This window comes from Paroedura picta, chromosome 15 (assembly GCF_049243985.1).
Source record: "Paroedura picta isolate Pp20150507F chromosome 15, Ppicta_v3.0, whole genome shotgun sequence".
Taxonomy (NCBI): Eukaryota; Metazoa; Chordata; class Lepidosauria; order Squamata; family Gekkonidae; genus Paroedura; species Paroedura picta.
In genome coordinates, this window is record NC_135383.1 from 16,531,489 (window position 1) to 16,550,625 (window position 19,137).

The window sequence follows — 19,137 nt, forward strand, 5'->3', positions numbered from 1 at the left end:
GGAACGTTCTGTCTGCAGCAGGGGTGCTCCATCTTCTTGGTGCTTCTGGAGGGCTTCTGGAGTTGTGACCCTGCTGGTGGACCTCCTGATGTCATCTGGGTTTGGGTCACAGTGTTGGGTAAGATGGGCCTGATCCAGCATGGCCTCTCTTATGCTCTTATGTCTGAGGCAGTGATGCTCTGTCTCCTTGGTGCTTAGGGGGCAACAGTGGGAGGGCTTCTGGAGTCCTGGCCTTGCTGGTGGACCTCCTGATGGCACCTGGGCCTTGGCTACTGTGCGACTCAGGCTGGATGGGCCACCGGCTGGATCCAACGTGGCTTCTCTGATGTCCTTCTGACGACTGATCTGATCCGGCAGGACTCTTCCTAGGTTCTTATGAGGAAGGGAGAAAGCTCATGGAGGGGGGAGTTTGCTCGAGGGCAGGCATCGACTTGCTGAAGACCCTGCTCTGTACTTTATCCATTACAACCCCTGTAAAGGAGGGTGTCGATGGAGGCTGTCCCTAAGGTATCTTTCCATGATGGGCTTTAAGGGTACAATTTGTCAGAGCAGCATTTCAAAGAATGAACCCCTGGCTGAAGTGGGCAGGGGACACGAATGCATGAAGCTGCTTTTCACCGAATCAGACCCTTGGTCCATCAAAGTTGGTACTGCCTACTAGACTGGCAGCAGCTCTCCAGGGTCTCAGGCAGAGGGTCTTTCCCATCACCTAGAAGCTGGCTCTTTTTAACTGGAGATGCCAGGGATTGAACCGGGGACCTTCTGCATGCCAAGCAGATACTCTGCCATCATGCCCTGCCTGTGTAAATGTGATGCTGCTCTTACATAGATTCTCTGCATCCACCTGTTGCTTCAAAAATCCATTCCTGTAAAAGCGCGTTGTGGCCGCTTACCTCTCAGTCTCTAATTTGCCGTTTCTGGGCAATGTGGCTGAGAACGCAGCAGTTGACCGACTCCAGGTCATCTTGGACAATTCTGATCTTTTCAGTCCAGGCTTTGAGACAGAGATGGGTGATTTTTGGTTGGGGACCTCTATCTAGACGTGTGGTGCTCCGGCTGGATTTCTACGCAGGCCTTGGTACAGCGTACCATGCCACCTTGTCACGAAGCTTGGAGACAGGTATCAGGAGTCCCACTTTTCACTGCGGTCCCAACATGGCTTACAAGCACCTTTCTCTTCCTCTCCCCACGACAGACACCTTGGGAGGCCGGTGGGGCCGAGAGAGCCCCAAGAGAACTGCTCCGTGAGAAGAGCTCTAAGAGATCTGTGACTGGCCCCAGGTCACCCAGCGGGCTGCATGTGAAGGAGTGGGGACTCAAAACCCAGTTTTCCAAGATTAGAGACCGCTGCTTTTAACCACGACACCACTCTGGCACCTCAAGGTTGCCACTGGAACATTGGTTATCAGCACTGTGGGATTTGTCCTGTAGGGTTCCACAGGGCGTAGGCCTATCTCCCATGCTCTTCGGTCTAATTGGAAAGCCCTTAGGAGAAACCTTTCATTTTTTTTCATTTTGGGGTTGGATGCCATCAAGGTGCTGGTCACGCCCAGCTCGGTATCTCTCTATCCAAATCCCCGGGTGATGCAGTCGAAGCCGTGAGCCACAGACTGACTGATGTGGTTACCTGGCTGAGAACAAACAGGCTGAGACAAGAGGAAGGTAATACTGGTTGAGAGGATTAGGATCTTGAAGGACACTGCTGTCTACCTTTGATGGGGTTCAGCTGACCCACACTGATTTGGTTAAGAGTCTTAGGCAGGGGTAGCCCAACTGTGGCTCTCCAGATGTCCATGGACTACAGTTATCATGAGTAATGCTGGCAGGGGCTCATGGGAATTGTAGTCCATGGAGAGCCACAGTTGGGCCACCCCAGGCTGAGGGGCTATACATAAGGTGACCAGATTGTCCCACTTTTGGAGGGACATCTGGGGGTACCTGGCAAATGACACTTATGTTGAAATTAAAATATATATATTACGATACTATTTTTGCATTCTATGCGTTCTGTGAACATTTTTGTTGCTCCATATAGACCAAATTTTTAATCAAGCCCCCTCCCCCCCCCCCCCCGGTCAATGGTGTCCCGCTTTACCAATGTTAAAATCTGGTCATCTTAGCTAGACAAGACCTAGCATTACTGCTGGAGAAGCAAGATAATCCAACTTAGTTGAGACCAGAAGCTTTACTTGAAGATGGTTATCAGATCCCCTCTCGGTCATCTCCTCTCCAGGCTAAACAGACCAAGCTCCTTAGGTTGCAAGTTTTTAAAAGGCAGTCATATAGAAGATGGAACAGAGCTGTTCTCTTTGCACCAGAGGGACAGGCCAGAACCATTGGAATGAAATTTATTCAAAAGAAATTCTGTCTCAACATCCGGAAGAAGTTCCTGACAGTTAGAGTGGTTTCTCAGTGGAACAGGCTTCCTCAGGAGGTGGTGGGTTCTCCCTCTTTGGAAATTTTCAAACAGAGGCTGGATATCCATATGACAGAGAGGCTAATTCTGTGAAGGCTTAAGGGGTGGCAGGTGACAGGTAGGCGGAGAGAGCTCTGAGAGAACTGGGACTTGCCCAAGGTCACCCCGTTGGTTGCCTGTGGAATCAAAGCTGATTCTCTAGATCAGGGGTAGTCAACCTGTGGTCCTCCAGATGCTCATGGACTACAATTCCCCCGAGCCCCTGCCAGCAAACGCTGGCAGGGGCTCATGGGAATCGTAGTCCATGGACAACTGGAGGACCACAGGTTGACTACCCCTGATCTCGATTACAGACTGCTGCTCTTAACCCAGACACCTAGCCGGCTCCCAAGCAAAAGCCACAGAGCTCAGCTGCTCCCCATCCCACCCCTACCCAACTGCCGGCTGAGGTCAGGAGCCTCACCCTAGCAGTCTTCAAAGACGCTGCTCTAACCTCAGGTGAGAACCGAGGAGCAAGGAGCCTTTGCCAAGCGGCGCAGGGGCAACACCACTGAGCGGGGCTGGCTGGCTCTCACGCGGCTCCAACTCTCTCCTTCTCAAACTCTTCCTCTCCCTCCCACCTCCCTTTCCCCCCCCCCCGAGAGCCATTAGAGTGAATCAAAGCAGGGAAAGAAGAGCTGATTTAGCGCTCTGGGGCAAGGGGTGGAGAAGAAAGGAGCAGATCACAAAAGCCCGTGTCAAACAGGGGATCAGGCAGCTCCTTGGGGCATGTAGCGTGGAGAATGAATTACGGATTGGGGAGCATCCAACTGCACCTTCCTCCGGTGAAAGCTGATCTCCGCCTTCGGGGGTGCAGGAAGCGTGTACGGTAGCCGCACCTGGCCGGGCGCGGGGAGTTTGGGCAGCCCAGCGCCGGAGCAGGACGGAGGGTGTCAGCAGAGAAAATCCCAGGCCACTCCAGTCCGGGGCGCGTGCCAAGAGCGTCCGTCTCCACACGCACCGTTACCCCCAACGCTGTGCCGAGGCGATGGGGATTTGGGAATGTTCCGCCTCATTTCCAGAGAGCCAACAGGGCTCGGGAGGAAGGGCTTTGGCCACACCTTCGATATCCCTTTCCCCTGTCAAAGGATCATTGTTCGGCCTGATAAGTGAGCTCATCCCTCTGGCAGACTCAATGAGGTGTGGAGATGGCTGGAAAGGAGCCGCGGTGCCAAATCCGCATCTGTCAGGTTGAGCAATCTGAGCCGTGCAAATTTCTGGAAGTCTGCCCGGCCTTCCGCTCGGATCGAGGGTGGACACAGAAGAGGCCCGATCCCCGGCTCCTTGGGGGGAAAGAGGTTCCGTCCTTGGCAGCTCCGGGGAGAAGAGCTTGCTGGGAAATGCTGCCCGCAGGAGCCCCACAAGTCGCTGCAAGGTTGCGCCACGGCTCAGAGGCTCATGTCAGCGTAGGCACAGAAGTTCATCGGGGTCCCTTTTTAAAATGCAGTCGAAGAAGAAGAGTTGGAGTTATACCCAGCTTTTCACTGCCCGAAGGAGTCTCAAAGTGGCTGCCGATCGCCTTCCCTTCCTCTCCCCACAACAGACACCCTGGGAGGTAGGAGGGGTTGAGAGAGCTCTGGCAGAGCTGCTCGATCAGAACAGCTCGATCAGGGCTGCGACGAGCCCAAGGTCACCCAGCTGGCTGCATAGGGAGGAGCAGGGAATCAATCCCGGCTTGCCAGATCTTTGACCACGACCCCACGCCTGGCCGCAGCAGGCAAACAAAATCTGAATCCAGCAGAAGGCAGCCAAGCCCGGATTTGCAAGACCGGATCAAGGCAGAGAGAGATAGGAGGCGTTGGAGGTCATTTATTTTTAGGGTCTGGCATACGTGGAAGCCGCTTTTGAGCCCCTGAAGAAGGGCAGCCTATGAATTAGATTATAGATAAAATAAATAAAAATATACGTTGGAAGCAGCTTGACAAAGCAAGTCGGAGTTCCTTTGGCCCAAGCCCCACTTGGTCGATGCAACCAGAAGGAAAGGCGTGTCCATGAGGCCTTGGTGCAGAAGTAGCTCCCGATTTTGTAAGTTGTGTAACTTCCAAGCAAAGATCCCGATGTCTGATTCCTGGCAAAGGTCAGCCCAGTGATTGCAGATAACCTGCCACTGCCTGATTTTAAGGGCAGGATTTGGGTATCTGCTCTGAAAACGCTCATTGTTAAGCCAGAGGGCCAGTCCAGTTTCAGAGAACCAAGTTTGGACTGGCCTCCCCGAACCGGGCGCTTTTCCTGCTTGGAAGGGTTTTTGCTATTTGCATGTAGGTTTCAGAGTCAGCATCATGCAGCACTAGAAGAGACCACAAAGGGCCATCTAGCCCTGCGTTGCTTCTAGGTTCGGAGGGGATGGAGCTAGTCTGGGCTATCCGGGCTGGTTCTCTCCAGCTTTGTTGGAGACCCCTTTTCAAACGACACGTGTGTTATTTTGACTTGAAATATTTGCCTTCTGTCGCGACAGGGTTCCCGGCGGGCTCTGGTGATGGTTTCACTGCTCCAAGATCAAGCCAATATCAAATTTCCATCTTCGGGCCCCCTGGGGAACGACCAACCCGGCAATCTCATGCAGACAGATGAGGATTCCAGCTCCCCAGCCAAGGAAGTAAGTTGCATTTCTCTTCCTTTCTCAGTCACTCCAATCTAGACAGAAAGGATTGGCTGCAGGTCCAAGGCAAAACCGTGGAAGCCGTGCGTCCCTCCGGCATGCAAGTGACCGAGGGCAAGCCAGTCTGGCTCTCCAGATGTCCGTGGACTACAATGACCATGAGCCCCTGCCAGCATGCTGATTGTAGTGCATGGACATCTGTAGGGCCACGGTTTGGCCACCCCTGCTATAGAAAATCAGGTGACTTGCTGGGGGAACCCAGAGGCCCTCTAGTTCATCTTTCCCTTTGCACTGGTGTCCAGCCAAGCGTCCGGTGTAAACGCAGGGGCAGCTGCTTGTAACTGTCCTTTGGCACTTGATGGTTATCTTGGAGGCGTAATCTGTTGATATTAACATTTAGGAGGTGTGTTGTCTGACCCGCCCTGATACTTTCTCTTCTTGGCTGCGGCAGCTTGTTTGATGTTACAGAATTGTCAACGAGCTTGCTACAAACCCTCTCCAGGGCAGCCACGCCACGAAGTGGTAATAATTTCATTGCTCAGCACCTCCCTTTATCTTTACCATATCTGCTTCCTGGGTCTCCCCGTGTGTGGAGTTCCAAAGCAGAAAGGTGTGAGAGAGAGAATGTTTCCTACATCTCGTCAGTCATCATTTTGAACACAGCCCAAAACTGTGGATAGAAAAATAAACACAACAGGGCCAGGTACAGGGGAGTGGCATTTTTTTTCCAAACCCAAACCCGAGAAAGCCCCTCCCCCCAGGTTTGCCGAAAAATTTGAAGAGTGTAATAATCTGACGGGGAATCCCATAAATAAGGAATGAGATTACGTGATAGCATATCACAAGGTCACCCATTGTCTTTGGGGTGGATCAGCAGTCCCCAAGAGACATTGGGAGGGGACTGGGCAACCAGGTAGGAGGATAGGCAGTGGCTGGAGGAGGTGGGCACTGTTTGAACTGGGAGGGAAGCAGCAGCCAAACTGCCATTCATGAGTCCCTTTCCCAATCTAGGGCCAAGGAGGTCTGAGCTGAGTGCTAATGTTGGTTAGGCTGGGAGGGAGGCCATGACCAACCGTGCCTCCTCTGGCCAGTGGGCTTCATTCTCTCCTGGTGATGAGAAAGAAGTGGTAAGGTAAAGGTAAAGGTATCCCCTGTGCAAGCACCGGGTCATGTCTGACCCTTGGGGTGACGCCCTCCAGCGTTTTCATAGTAGACTCAGTACGGGGTGGTTTGCCAGTGCCTTCCCCAGTCATTACTGTTTACCCCCCCAGCAGCAAGCTGGGTACTCATTTTACCGACCTCGGAAGAATGGAAGGCTGAGTCAACCTTGAGCCGGCTGCTGGGATCGAACTCCCAGCCTCATGGGCAGACAGCTTCAGACAGCATTTCTGCTGCCTTACCACTCTGCGCCACAAGAGGCTCTTAAAAGGAGTGGTAGCAGGAGCAAAAAAGGGGAGGCAGTGGAAGGGCTGGGGGAGTTGAGGACCAGCTTTGGGGGGGGGTGACTGGGTGGGGATACAAAGGAAAGTTTAGAAGGGAAGAAATGGGATAAGGAGGTACGAAGAGGGGGGGGATAGAGAAAGGTAGCAGGAGTGGGGATGTCAGAAGCTGAAGGCCAAAGCAGGGACCGTCAAGGGAATTTCCCCATGGATTGCTCATGGGTCCCCACTTGTTCTGTCTAATTATGAACAATGGCCCCAGAGCATGGATCAAACAAATCTGCACAATGGGGCCACGTGCAGATTGAGCATTCCCCACCCCTAACCCCATGCCTGGGGGAAGGTATAGATTTGTTGAAAAATCTGAAACACGAAAGGGTGGAGGGGGAATACACTGAAGGATTTACAAACTCTAAGAGCACGGAAGTAATGTGTTCTTTAAGAAAAGAATGCCCCCAAGATCTCGTGACAACAAGGTGAGATCTCAGAGATCGTTCTGGGGGTTGCCAGACGCCCCCAAACCCATGTTACCAAGGGATCCAAGCCTCAGTAGTGTCACCGTAGAGGAGGGGGGAAGAGATGGACTAAGAAAGGGAAGAGTTGAACCTGGAGGGGGGGAGGAGAAAAAGGGGTGAAAGGAAAAGTTTGCAGAGGTTTCCTGGGAAGAAACAGAAAATGGTCAGTAGGTTGGTGGGAGTGGAGAAGCCGCAGGAACCGCCCAAGAGTGGCAACACGGAGAAGCAAGAGGGAGAGAAGGACGTTCCAGTTTCTGGACACTCCCTGCCTTTTAACACGTGCCGTTCGTTTGCAGGAGAACCCCGGCTTCTGCTGCCAGCCGTACGATGCAGAAAACAGGACAGAGAGGACAAATTCGGAATCTTCCCAGAGCCCCAGCCCGTCTTCCTCACCTTCCGACCACGCCTACAGGAGAGGCGCTCACATCGAGAAGGATGTCTTCAAGGTCCCTTCGGCCACTGAGAAATTCAGGCGTTACAGCTATGAGGAAAACACCCTGGGGTCCTGCGGCAGGTTCTTCAAGAACAGCGTCCGGAATCCGTTCCACCCGTACAAAAGGCAGTTCGCGGAAGAAGGCTTCCAGGAGACCCAACCGGCCCCACCTGCGGACAAGCATCCCTTCAAACTGGCCATCATGGACGGTTTTGAAGAGATGGCTGGGCCCACGGTGGCCGGAGAGGCCGAGGTGTACATCACGCCCCTCCCCAACCTGTCCACAGAGCCTCCTTGGTGTAACACTCAACAGTATAATAATCCAGAGCAGGAGTACCATTCACATGGAATGGTGAGTACCTAGCCTCTTGTGACTTTTTTTACCATTGAGAAACCCCTGAAACAGTCTTCAGGCTTTGAGGAAACCCAGAAGTTGGACAATCGTGCAGAATATGGTTGGGAAGCATCGCTGTGGACACGTCCACCTGGGGCCCTTCCCCTTCCTGCCCCCTCCAGGCCCATCATTGGCCATTTTGGAAGGGGTGGGTGGGTCGACATGACCATATATGGCCATTTCACCCGATATGTATTCAAAATTAATTTATTCCCATCCATTCGGGAAACTCTTCCAGGGCCATCAAGAAACCCCAGGGTTTCCTGTAACCCTGGTTGAACCACCATTTGGCCACCCTTGGTCAGCTTCACCTTGTACCATTTTGCCTCTGTTATCTGGCAGGATCCAGAAGTCAAATTGAAGACCTCTCCGCTGGAGGGACAGCCAAGCCTGTATTGTTACCAGCCTCAAGTGCCACAGATGTATTGCCCCTCGCACCCTTTCCCCCAGGTAAGCACCACCGGCACCAACTGGAATGTCATTCCTGGCCCCCCGTCTTGATTCATCCTGCATTTGGCCTTTCTTGTCAAGCAACAAGCTCTGTCTAGGCCAGCTGCTTTCACACATAGGTTAATCCATGGCCACGGGGAAGGTTACAAGAGATTCCCGCACTCAGAGAGAAGGTTTTTGAATGTGGTGAGGGTGGGTCTCCTTATCACAGCCAATCTTCCCTGGTGGAAATTAATCTGCAAAACTGTCTAGGGATTGTGTTTTCCCCAGGATCAACTTGGGAACAAGTTCTATGAAAGTCCGTGGACAATGTGAAATAGGATTTCCTTGAATGTTGAGAGCCAACTTGGTATAGTGGTTAAGAGTGACAGTAACTTTTAATCTGGAGAACTGGGTATGATTCCCCACTCCTCGTCCACATGCAGCCAGCTGTGTGCCCTTGGGCCAGTCACAGTTCTCTCCGAGCTCTCTTGGCCTTACCTACCTCACAGGATGTCTCTAGTGGGGAGAGGAAGGGAAGGCAATTGCTGGATCAGCCTCAAGCATCCAGGAGAAGTCTCTGTCCAGCTGCTGCTTAGAATCATAGAATCATAGAGATGGAAGGGACCATACAGGCCATCTTGTCTATAATCTGCTGATAAAAACATGATCAGTCTCAAGCATCCATAGAATCATAGAGTGGGAAGGGGCCGTACAGGCCATCTAGTCCAACCTCCTGCTCAACGCAGGATCAGCCCAAAGCATCCATAGAACCATAGAGTTGGAAGAGCCAAACAGGCCATCTAGTCCAACCCCCTGCTCAATGCAGGATCAGCCTCAAGCATCCATAGAACCATAGAGTTGGAAGAGCCAGACAGGCCATCTAGTCCAACCCCCTGCTCAATGCAGGATCAATGCAGGATCAATGCAGGATCAATGCAGGATAAGCATCCACAAAGTCATCTGATGCCATTCCCTCTGCCTTCACAAGGGGAGGTCGGCGCCCCTTTGCCCTTGATAAAAAAAACAGATGCACCTTGGACATTGCTGGGAGGAGGGGAGAATGACTCAAAAGGAAACCATCTCCTTGCTGACCTGCCCAGCCAAGCCAAACAGCCAGTCACCTGCCCACCTGCTACAGCACAATGGCCTTCTTTATGCCCGCCCTGCCATAGTAAAGCTGGCAACGCCCAGCTCCCCAACCGGACCCTCCCCAGCCTTCATTCCCCTGAAACCAATAAAAAATAGGAATAGCTTTAAAATGACACTTGTGACGACACGTCAACCTGCTCCTGCCCCGACTTCCAAGGAGACACTGAAACCAATAAAGCCCAAATTGCTCTGCCGCACCAATCCCTTTTTGCCTGACCTGGCAACCGCAGGTGGGCAGGGCAGGAGAAGTCCTTCAGGGCAGCCTCTGGGCATGCAGTTAAGTCATCAAAGCCAGGTCTCTCGGGGTGGAATCCCTGCACCTCTCACCAGTTGGTCCACCAGTGGCACAAGCGTCAGGGGCTCTGAGGTCACTTCCTTGCACGGGCATAGCAATCAGGACATCACTCGCCTACCTATGAAAAGACATGTGCAATAGGTCCAGGGAAGTCAACACTCGCGTCCTCTGTCTCTCCACCCCAGGGAGGAGAGTTTGCTCTCCAAACGTGGCCCTACAGTCAGAATTTAGGAGCCTAAATGTTTCCAGTGGACTCTTGCATTGTTTGCATTGTTGTGTGTGTGGGGGGAAACAGAAAGGGCACGCAAGGTTATTAAGGGGCTGAAGCATCTTCCCTACAAAGAAAGGCAGAGGTTTTTTTTTTTTAATTGAGAGAAAAGAGCAGAGGGTGGAAGTTAATAGAGGGTTGTTGGATGACACGTGGAGGGATTTAGGGAGGCATCTTATTTCTCCTAATGTCCCCTCCTTTACTATTTCTTCTTTCTCTCCCCTGGTCGCTCCCATATCCTCACCGATTTCCCTGCTTCCTTTGCTCCTGCCCGCCCACCTACTTTTATCAGGTTTTGTTCCTAGCTACCCACTGGCAACCTCTTCTTGGGAAAAATCTGGCCAAGTTGCTTGGGGACTGCTAATGACCCAGCTGAGTTGTGTGAATATTGAGTCTGTCACTGCTGAGTCCTCTTCCAACAGTCAAGGAGGACAGGACTTTCCCAGGACTGTTTTAATCCTGGAGTTCACCTTCCCCCTCCAGTTTTGCTTTACAGAAATGAAGACTTGGAAAGTTCAACAATACTGTTATAGTTCAGGCTGGGAGAGCCCTGATATTACTAAAGAAGTGTTGGTTCTTATATGCCACTTTTCTCTACCTGGTGGAGTCATAAAGCAACTTACAATCGCCTTCCCTTCCTTTCCCTGCAACAGACACTCTGTGAGGTATGGGGTGCTTAGAGAGCTCTGAGAGAACTGTGACTGGCCCAAGGTCACCCAGCTGGCTGCAAGTGGAAGAGGAGTGGGGAATCAAACCCGGTTCTCCAGATCTGAGGCTTCCGTTGACCGTGACACCATGCTGGCTTTCTAAACTACTTTGCGCTGCTTTCCCTTCTCAGCAGTATCCCCCTGGAGGCTCTTATCCTGTGACCTACATCTCTGCCTCTCACTATCCCTACCAAAGAATAGCCCCTCAAAGCAGCCAGGAGCACCATCAGCCGCTGTTTCCAAAGCCCATCTACTCCTACAGGTAAGCGATCGCATCCTTCTCCTCTACTGACTTTGCTGGGGCTTTTGGTACTGGATAATATTTCGGCTGCCCAATCCGCAGGGTCTGTCATTTTGAGCAACAAAGACCCCACCCCAAGACCAGGGAGAATCAACTAACCTGAAACATTGACCAAGGAATGGCCCAGCCCTGTCTATCAAATAGGGTTACCAAGCTGGGCTGGGAAAAGAAGTTTGGGGGTGAAATCTGGGGAGGGATGAGCTTGGAGGAGGAAGGGATGTGGCTATTTAATCTGCAGGTCCAGTAGATGCAGACGCAGCTTTTCGGAAACAATCATCTCTTTTTTAACTCCAAACGCCAACTGGAACACCGAACACTGAGCCTACGAAAACCACAAACTTATATACAGTCAAACCAAGACTGGTCCTTAATAGTCAGTCCACATTGGTCCATAAGCCTTACAGTTATGTTCTTCTGTGTTTCATGTGAACAGCCCTGAGTCCAAGGGGAGGGCGGTATATAAATGGAATCAATCAATCAATCAGTTCATTAAGGCAGTCTCTGATAGGGTGAGTGACAGGGTCAGTTGCACGAGCCCGGGGAAGATATGACACCATGCTGACACCATCATTGGCGTGGCTGGTTGTCACACTTCCCAGCCACCCCAGCTGGTAGCTGTTCCGTTAGGGAAGGCTTATATTTCGTTTCTGCCATATGGTTTTGTATTTTTTTCTGGAAAGTTTTATGGGGGTTTAATGGGGTTTTTAACGGGGGGTCTTGTTTTATTGCATTGGGACGGTCATGTAACCTGCTGCGAGCCGGGGTTCCAAGCGCGGCGGGTAACAAATTGAATAATTAATTAATTAATAGTAACAATGACACACAGAGCATGGTCTTGGTAGCTGCCATTTTGCTCAGGAGTGCTGATCTTGGTCCTCTGGAGCACAGTCGTAACTCTGGGAAGTCTCTGGGCAAGCCACCGGTTGCCGCCGTTTCTCTTCATCAGCAATAGTAAATTTCCAGATGCAAAGTCCACAGCTCTTCACAGTCAAAAAACTGGAGTCGGCCCCCAAATGTATCTGTGCGACCAAACTCTATAATACAGCATTCATGCTTGCAAAGTTGCAGGGGAGGGGGTTGCAAGATCCAAGGTGGGAAAACTCCAGGGAATTTAGGGGTTAGGGTTGCCACACCTGAGTTGGAAAATACCTGGAGCCTTTGGGGGTAGAGCCGGGAGTGGGCAGAATTTGGGGCAGGGAGAGACCTCAGTGGAGTAGAATTCTATGGACTCCACCTTGCAAAACAGCCATTTTCTCCCTGTCACCTGAAGGTGAGCTGTGAAACTGGGGGATCCCCAGGTTCTACCTGGGGACAGCATCCCTATTGGAGGTGAAACCTGGGGACCTGTAGAGTCCACCCTCCAAAACAGCCATTTTCTGCAGAGGAATTGGTCTCTGTAGTTTGCAGGTGAGCTGTAATTCCAGGGGACCACCAGGTTTCACCTGGAGCCTGGCATCCCTACAGAAGCCACCCCAACTGCTACAGGAGTAACTTGAGATAAATTCAGCTGGGTCGCCCTGTTGGTCTGAAGTAGCACAACAAAATCACAGTCTAGTAGCGCGTTTAAGATCAACAAAGATTTATTCAAGGCGAGAGCTTTCGAGTGCAAGCACTCTTCCTCAGGAGTAACTTGAGTTGCACTGAAAAGAAAAGCCAGGGAATGCTCACTGCTCTTGGCTGTCAAGAAGCAGGCCAAAATGTCTGGGCTTGGAGAAGCTTTTGGCCTCTCTGAAAACACAAGTGTTTTTAGCCAGCGTCCTTGTATGCATGGAGGGCTCTGCACAGGCTGAAGCCTGCAACCCCGGCAGAGGGGGGGGGGAGTGTCAGGAGGCCCCAGGCAGATCTTGTTAGGTCAGAGCAGGGGTAGTCAAACTGCGGCCCTCCAGATGTCCATGGACTACAATTCCCAGGAGCCCCCTGCCAGCGAATGCTGGCAGGGGGCTCCTGGGAATTGTAGTCCATGGACATCTGGAGGGCCGCAGTTTGACTACCCCTGGGTCAGAGCTTGCAGAGAGGTTTCTGCCAAATTCGGATCCGATTTTACTGATCTTCTTTGTTTTAATGGGGCAAAACCAAAGCAATTTAGGAAGAAGAGGGTACATGGCGTTTCCTCCATTAGTTGCACTTAGAATTATTCAATTCAGGTGGGTAGCCGGGTTGGTCTGTAGCAGCAGAACAATGTTTGGGTCCAGGGGCACCTTTAAGACCAACAGCATATAATTTAAGGTAGAAAGCCCTGACCCCTTCTAGTCCCTTTCGTTCCCCAACTCCCCAGGCTGCACCCCAAAATTCCCAGAAAATTTCCAGTCCAGAGTTAGCAACTCTACCTAGGAACCCGAATGGGAGACGCCCACCTCCCAACCCTGCCATGCATTCCACCTGGAGCTCCACACTGGAAGCAAAACAAAAATAAATGAAAGAAAGAAACCAAATTATCCATCTATCTCACCAATCCGAGAGGTTGCCTCTGGGCCCTCTGAACCTCCAGACTCCAAATCTGCAACCCGACATTTGCCAGCTTCCATTAACAAGAACCGGTACCTACAACGACCGTCTGTCACGGCCACTCCAGAAACGGATCGGGGACGCAGGGCAAGAAGATGGGATTTCCCCGATTGCAAAAGCTTCCTGGAGGGGCGTCTTTGAGCCCCCGGAGGAGGGATAGACAGGCCTGGCATTGTTGCCCTGCTTCCCCGCCGGTGGATTTTTAATCAGATTTTAAAAAAATGTATCAGTCGTAGATGTATCACATTCACATCCCAGTAGCAGATATATCACTCTCACGATATCTTTGCTCACATTTTTAAGTGACAGCAAACAGCCAGCCGCAGGTGCGGAACGAGAAGCAAGGGACGTGTGGGGGGAGCAGGGAAACTCCCCCCCCCCCCGAGGGGAGTTTGATATAGCCTCCAGGGGCACGTGTAGTTTGACCCTAGAGCTACCAGCTCTGGGTTGGGAAACACCTGGAGATTTTGGGGTGGAGCCGGGAGGGAGCGGGATTTGGGGCAGGGAGGGACCTCAATAGTGTAGAATCCTATGGAGTGCCCCCTCCAAAGCGTCTGTTTTCTCCAGGGGAGCTGATCTGTTTAGTCTGGAGATGAGCTGTAATTTCAGAGGATCCCTCTGGTCCCACCTGGGGAATGGGCTCTCTGTTTGGCCCTGGGATTCTCCCCAGGAGGAAGGTCCCAAGAACAGCGGCTTCTGTGCTGAGACTTGCTGGTTGGACGCTACAGTTTGATTTGCAGCTAAGCCGCAGCAGAGCTAGTGCAGTGGAGAGGGTTGGTGACCTCAAGGGGCTGGGTGGAAATCTCTCGCTATTAACACTGACCTCCAGGCGACAGAGAGGGCCACGTGGGAAGGAGGACTCTGAGGCATTGAATTTCTTCTCCTCCACGAACCCCCCACCCCACCCCCAAGCTCCAGGTATTTCCCAGTCCTAGCAGTGGAACATTTAGCTTGCAATTCGTATTTATTTTAATTAGGATTGCCAGCTCTGGATGGGGAAATTCTTGGGGATTTTGGGTTAGGGGTTTGGGGAGAATGCTTAGCAGAGGTGTGATGTCATAGAATTCACCCTCAAAAAGTTATTGTATTTATTAGTATGTTCTGTGTAAGGCGCCCTTATCCAAAAGGGGAGGGTGGTATATCAATTGAATGAATGAATGAATGAATGAATGAATGAATGAATGAATGAATGAATGAATGAATGAATGAATGAATGAATGAATGAATGAATGAATGAATGAATGAATGAACAGCCACTTTCTCCAGGGGAACTGATCTTGGCCATCTGCGGAACAGTCATCACTCCAGATTTCCAGACCCTACCTGGAGGTTGGCAACCCTTAACCTTGTATTGCCATCAATACATTGCCTTAAAGTTCAGCGTCCTTTCCCCTGAGCAGTTGTATTCATCCGGCCTCATTCGTTTAGTTGCATCCCAAGAGGGACTTGGTTGGAATACCTCTCAAGTAATTCCATTTCAATTCTGTTCAATTACGCTTAAAATGTTCTTGATGGCATTCACACCAATCCACTGTCCCTCTTTTCCTCCTTCTCCTGTTTCTGCAATCCCCCCCTTCTTTGATTAAAAAATGACAAAGAAAATGCATCATCGATACAGCCATAAAAAATAACTACAAATCCAGAAAACTGACAATATAAACAATCTCTATAAATAGCTTTATTAGGTAATATTTCTTCTTCAGAAAGGTATTGAAAGACTGGATGCCAAATAGAAGTCAATTTACTCCAATCATTTAGCTTAGCAAGCTTTAACATCTTATCAGTCAACTTAATAATGACAAAATGAACCCAAAGCTTTTCCAGCCACAGTTCTAAGGTGGGGGGGGGGGGAATTGGATTTTTCCATAATGTTGCCACCATTAATTGAGCAATGGCCATAAGTTGACTTTTCAGACTTTTCTCGTCCCAATCGCAAAGCTGGCCAATACGTCAACAGAAATTATTCTGGACAGAACGGTCAATCTACTTCCATAGTCCATAAAACCAGCGGGTGAATTTGATGCCAAAATGATTGATTTAATGGACTGGTTTCTGCCACTTTAAAAGATGCCCCTGAACTTGGGTTTAGTTTTGCTACACCACACTAACATGGCTGTCTGTCTCCTTAGGGGGATGTGCCCCCAACTAAGGATTGGGAAATACCTGGGAGATTGGAAGGAGGTCAGGATTCGGGAGGGGAGGAGGATCCCAAGAAGCTGTTTTCCCCAGGGGAACTGATCTCTTCTCCCAGAGATTGGTTTCAATCCCAGAAGATCTCAAACGACCACCTGGAGCAGGGGTAGTCAAACTGCGGCCCTCCAGATGTCCATGGACTACAATTCCCAGAAGCCCCTGCCAGCGAATGCTGGCAGGGGCTTCTGGGAATTGTAGTTCATGGACATCTGGAGGGCCGTAGTTTGACTACCCCTGACCTGGAGGTTGTCAACCCTGTTTGGGATCCCCCTCCCTCCTCTCTGGCCCATGCTAACGGCCCCATTTCCTCTTTCCCAGCATCCTCATCTTCATGGCACTCAAGAACAGCAAGACCGGAAGCCTCCCTGTCAGCGAGATCTACAATTTCATGACCGAGCATTTCCCTTACTTCAAGGTGAGCGGCTTCGGCTTCCTCCTCCGGTGTCTTGTTACATTCTGGTGAGCTGAGCGGGCCTCAATCACAGTCCCCGGTTGACGGGGCACGTCGGGTTTCGGGAAGCAGGCCAAGCTATGCCTGTTCACACAGGCATTTGGGTTCTTGGAGAATGGTCTGGAGGAGGTGATTGGGAGTCCCTCTAGGAAACCACTTGACCCCAAATGCCCTGCACCCAATTGGAAGCAGGCCAAGGACCTGCACAGGGTGGGTCCCACGGTCCCCAGGATGGGGCTGTCCTACAGGTAGGTCAGCCCTGCTCTGATGTGTCTGTCCCAGCCAGCTTGTTTACTTTCTTCAAGCATCCTCCCACCTTTCTGTTGCATAACCTCAGGGCAGACTGATAATTCTGACCACTTCCACCCAAGTTATCTCGCCTGGATGCGGAGCTACCGGGAAGCAGGAAGTTTTCTTACTCTCCCACAGCATCGTTGTGCATTCACTCTCCGCCAGGGCTTCCCCCTGACCTATCCAAACCCTGCTTAACGCTGAAGTTTTAGGAATGATATAGGGATGCCAGACCACCTGGTGGGGAAGAGGGGTCCCCACTGCCAGGTCCCACCTCTCTGCCACCAATCAGAAGGCTGGCAGGAGGAAAGGGGATTGCCCCCCTCAAACAAGGGAGGAACATTCAATATTCAATATGACCTGAAAGTGACCTAGGCACGTCAAGGATGTCGGGGCGATGCTCTGGGGCCAATGATGGCTCACTTCCCCAAATGGCCAATGATGGGCCTGGAGGGGGTGGGAAGGGGAGGGGCCACGGGTGGGCGTGTCCACAGCTCTGCTGCCCAACCATATCCTGCATGACCACGCCACTGCTGCTGTAAGGTTTCCAAGACAAGTGATTAAGCCAGACTTTCTCAATCAGGGTATCTTGATGGCCCTGGAAGGGTTTCCTGAATGGGTGGGAGTTAATTTTTAATATATTTTTTTAATTTGTTAAACACTAATCAGCCGATATGACCATAAATGGTCATATTGGCCCATGCAGCCTCCCCAAATGGCCAATGATGGGCCTGGAGGAGGTGGGAAGGGGAGGGGCCCCGGGTGGGCGTGTCCACAGCTCTGCTTCCCAACCAAATTGTGCATGATTGTGTCCCTCCTGGGGTTTCTCAAAGCCTCAAGGTTTCAGGGGTTTCTCAACCATAAAAATGTTGAGAAAGGCTGAATTAAGCTGAGGAGGTTGGCCATGGCCTTTGCAAAGTCTTCTTCGGTGGTCTCCCCTCCAAGTGCTGACCCAGCTTGGCAAGGTCAGGCCACACCATCACACATCCCTAAAGGAAAGATATGGGAGACTTTTTAGAAAATGAAACCTGGCACACGTCCTTACAGCCTTATAACCATGTTATGCCAATTATATCGGTATTGCAGCCCTTAGTTGCCGACCAAAAAGACACGACGACTTCCTTTGCTATTCAACCGAACTGAAGAAGGTGCACACCGGAACGTCCTCAGTTCTTTTTGTCAAGCCAGTTCTGCCATCTGTTAAATATTTCCATTGAAGGAAGGAAACTGACAGGTTTGGGAATTATTCAAGGTTCCTCCAGGCCAGTGGTTCTCAACCTGGGAGTCGGGACCCCTTTGGGGGTCGAACGACCCTTTCACAGGGGTCGCAGCAGGGTGAGCAGCTTGGCCAGAGGGGGGCGCCATCCATACAACAGCCTTGCGGGGTAGATCGAGATAGAGCCTTCGTCTGTCTGGAGCAGCGGAAAAGAGCGAGATCGGCATGGTGGGACAAGAGGCAGAATTGAACTGAGAAATCCCGGGGGAAAAACAATTTATATACAATCCTGAACAATGGATCTTCATACCATTGGTCAGTTTTGGTTTAATTTCTGTGAAAGAAAGAACACTTGCATAATTTTCTGGCTGGGGGTCACCCCAACATGAGGAACTGTATTAAAGGGTCGCGGCATTAGGAAGGTTGAGAACCACTGCTCTAGAGACAATGGAGGGCAGATTCCACGGCATTCCATCCTGCCAAGGTTCTTCCTACCCCTAAACTCCCCCCAAATCTCCAGATATTTCTCCACCCATTGCTGGCAGCCCCAACTGGCACATCATTTCGAGAATAGAGCAATTTAAAAAAAAAAACAAATGACATCAAACAATACATTTTGGTTGACCCTTCAAGGTGGGCAGTGCCCTTAGGCCGTTCCCTTGCATGCTCTTCACACAGCACCTTGCGAAACCAGGCCTTGCGAATTTCTGAAGGAATCCAGGAAAGATACCCAGTCGCTCCCAGAACAGAGAGCCAAGGGGTGGGGTGGCAATTAATTTGGGATGATACAGTCCAACCACCACACCGGCTGTGAAAACGGCGATGACACAACTACTGTCCAATTCACCCCTGGGTGCCTGGCCCTCGCAACCTGGGGTGATGCAATTCCTTTCTAGTTGAAACACAACAATCCGACTCCCACGTCCGTGGAAAGAAAAAAAAGAAGGAAAGAAATTTATACAGCTCCACTGGAACGGCTCTTTGAAGTACCTCTCCCTTCAGCTTTAAAAGGATGGGGTTGTGCAAGATTCCATAACTTTCTAAAGATCAAGAAGGTTGCCGGGCTCAAAGGGAAGGTTCATGGGGAAGTAAAAGTTAGTTATGGGCTTTAGCTCATCCCCTTTCTGCTTATCAGGTGGTTTCCACATGGGGAACGGCTTCCTCTGTTGCTTGTGTGACTGTTGGTAGGTCTATCAGTGGCCAATAGCCATGGTGACTGAGGGGAACCTCCACGTTCAGAGGCAGTCAGCCTCTGAATCCCAGAACTAGAAGGCAACAGTTGGTGATCCTCCAGAGGAGCTGGTTGGCCACTGTGTGGGACAGGATGCTAGACTAGATGGACCTTTGTTCTGATCCAGCAGTGCTCTTCTTATGTTATGAAGGCTTCAGCTTCCATGCCCTGCTGTTGGCCCTCCAGAAGGTCTTGTTGGCCACTGTGTGAGACAGGATGCTAGACTAGATGGACCACTGGTCTGATCTAGCAGGGCTCTTCTT

At 51.1% G+C, this 19,137-nt stretch overlaps 1 protein-coding gene across 2 annotated transcripts in view; it reads left to right on the forward strand.

Moving 5' to 3' along the window:
- The window catches only part of FOXN1 (forkhead box N1), a 47,365-nt gene that overhangs the window by 19,460 nt on the left and 8,768 nt on the right, over window positions 1-19,137 (forward strand). The window contains exons 2-6 of one of the 2 annotated variants that reach the window (XM_077312171.1): window positions 4,911-5,051; window positions 7,305-7,793; window positions 8,178-8,285; window positions 10,818-10,948; window positions 16,004-16,100. In XM_077312171.1, coding sequence (XP_077168286.1) covers window positions 4,932-5,051; window positions 7,305-7,793; window positions 8,178-8,285; window positions 10,818-10,948; window positions 16,004-16,100 — 945 coding nt within the window. In that variant the 5' untranslated portion in view covers window positions 4,911-4,931. The remainder of the gene's footprint in view (window positions 1-4,910; window positions 5,052-7,304; window positions 7,794-8,177; window positions 8,286-10,817; window positions 10,949-16,003; window positions 16,101-19,137) is intronic. The other variant, XM_077312172.1, reaches the window with a different exon arrangement.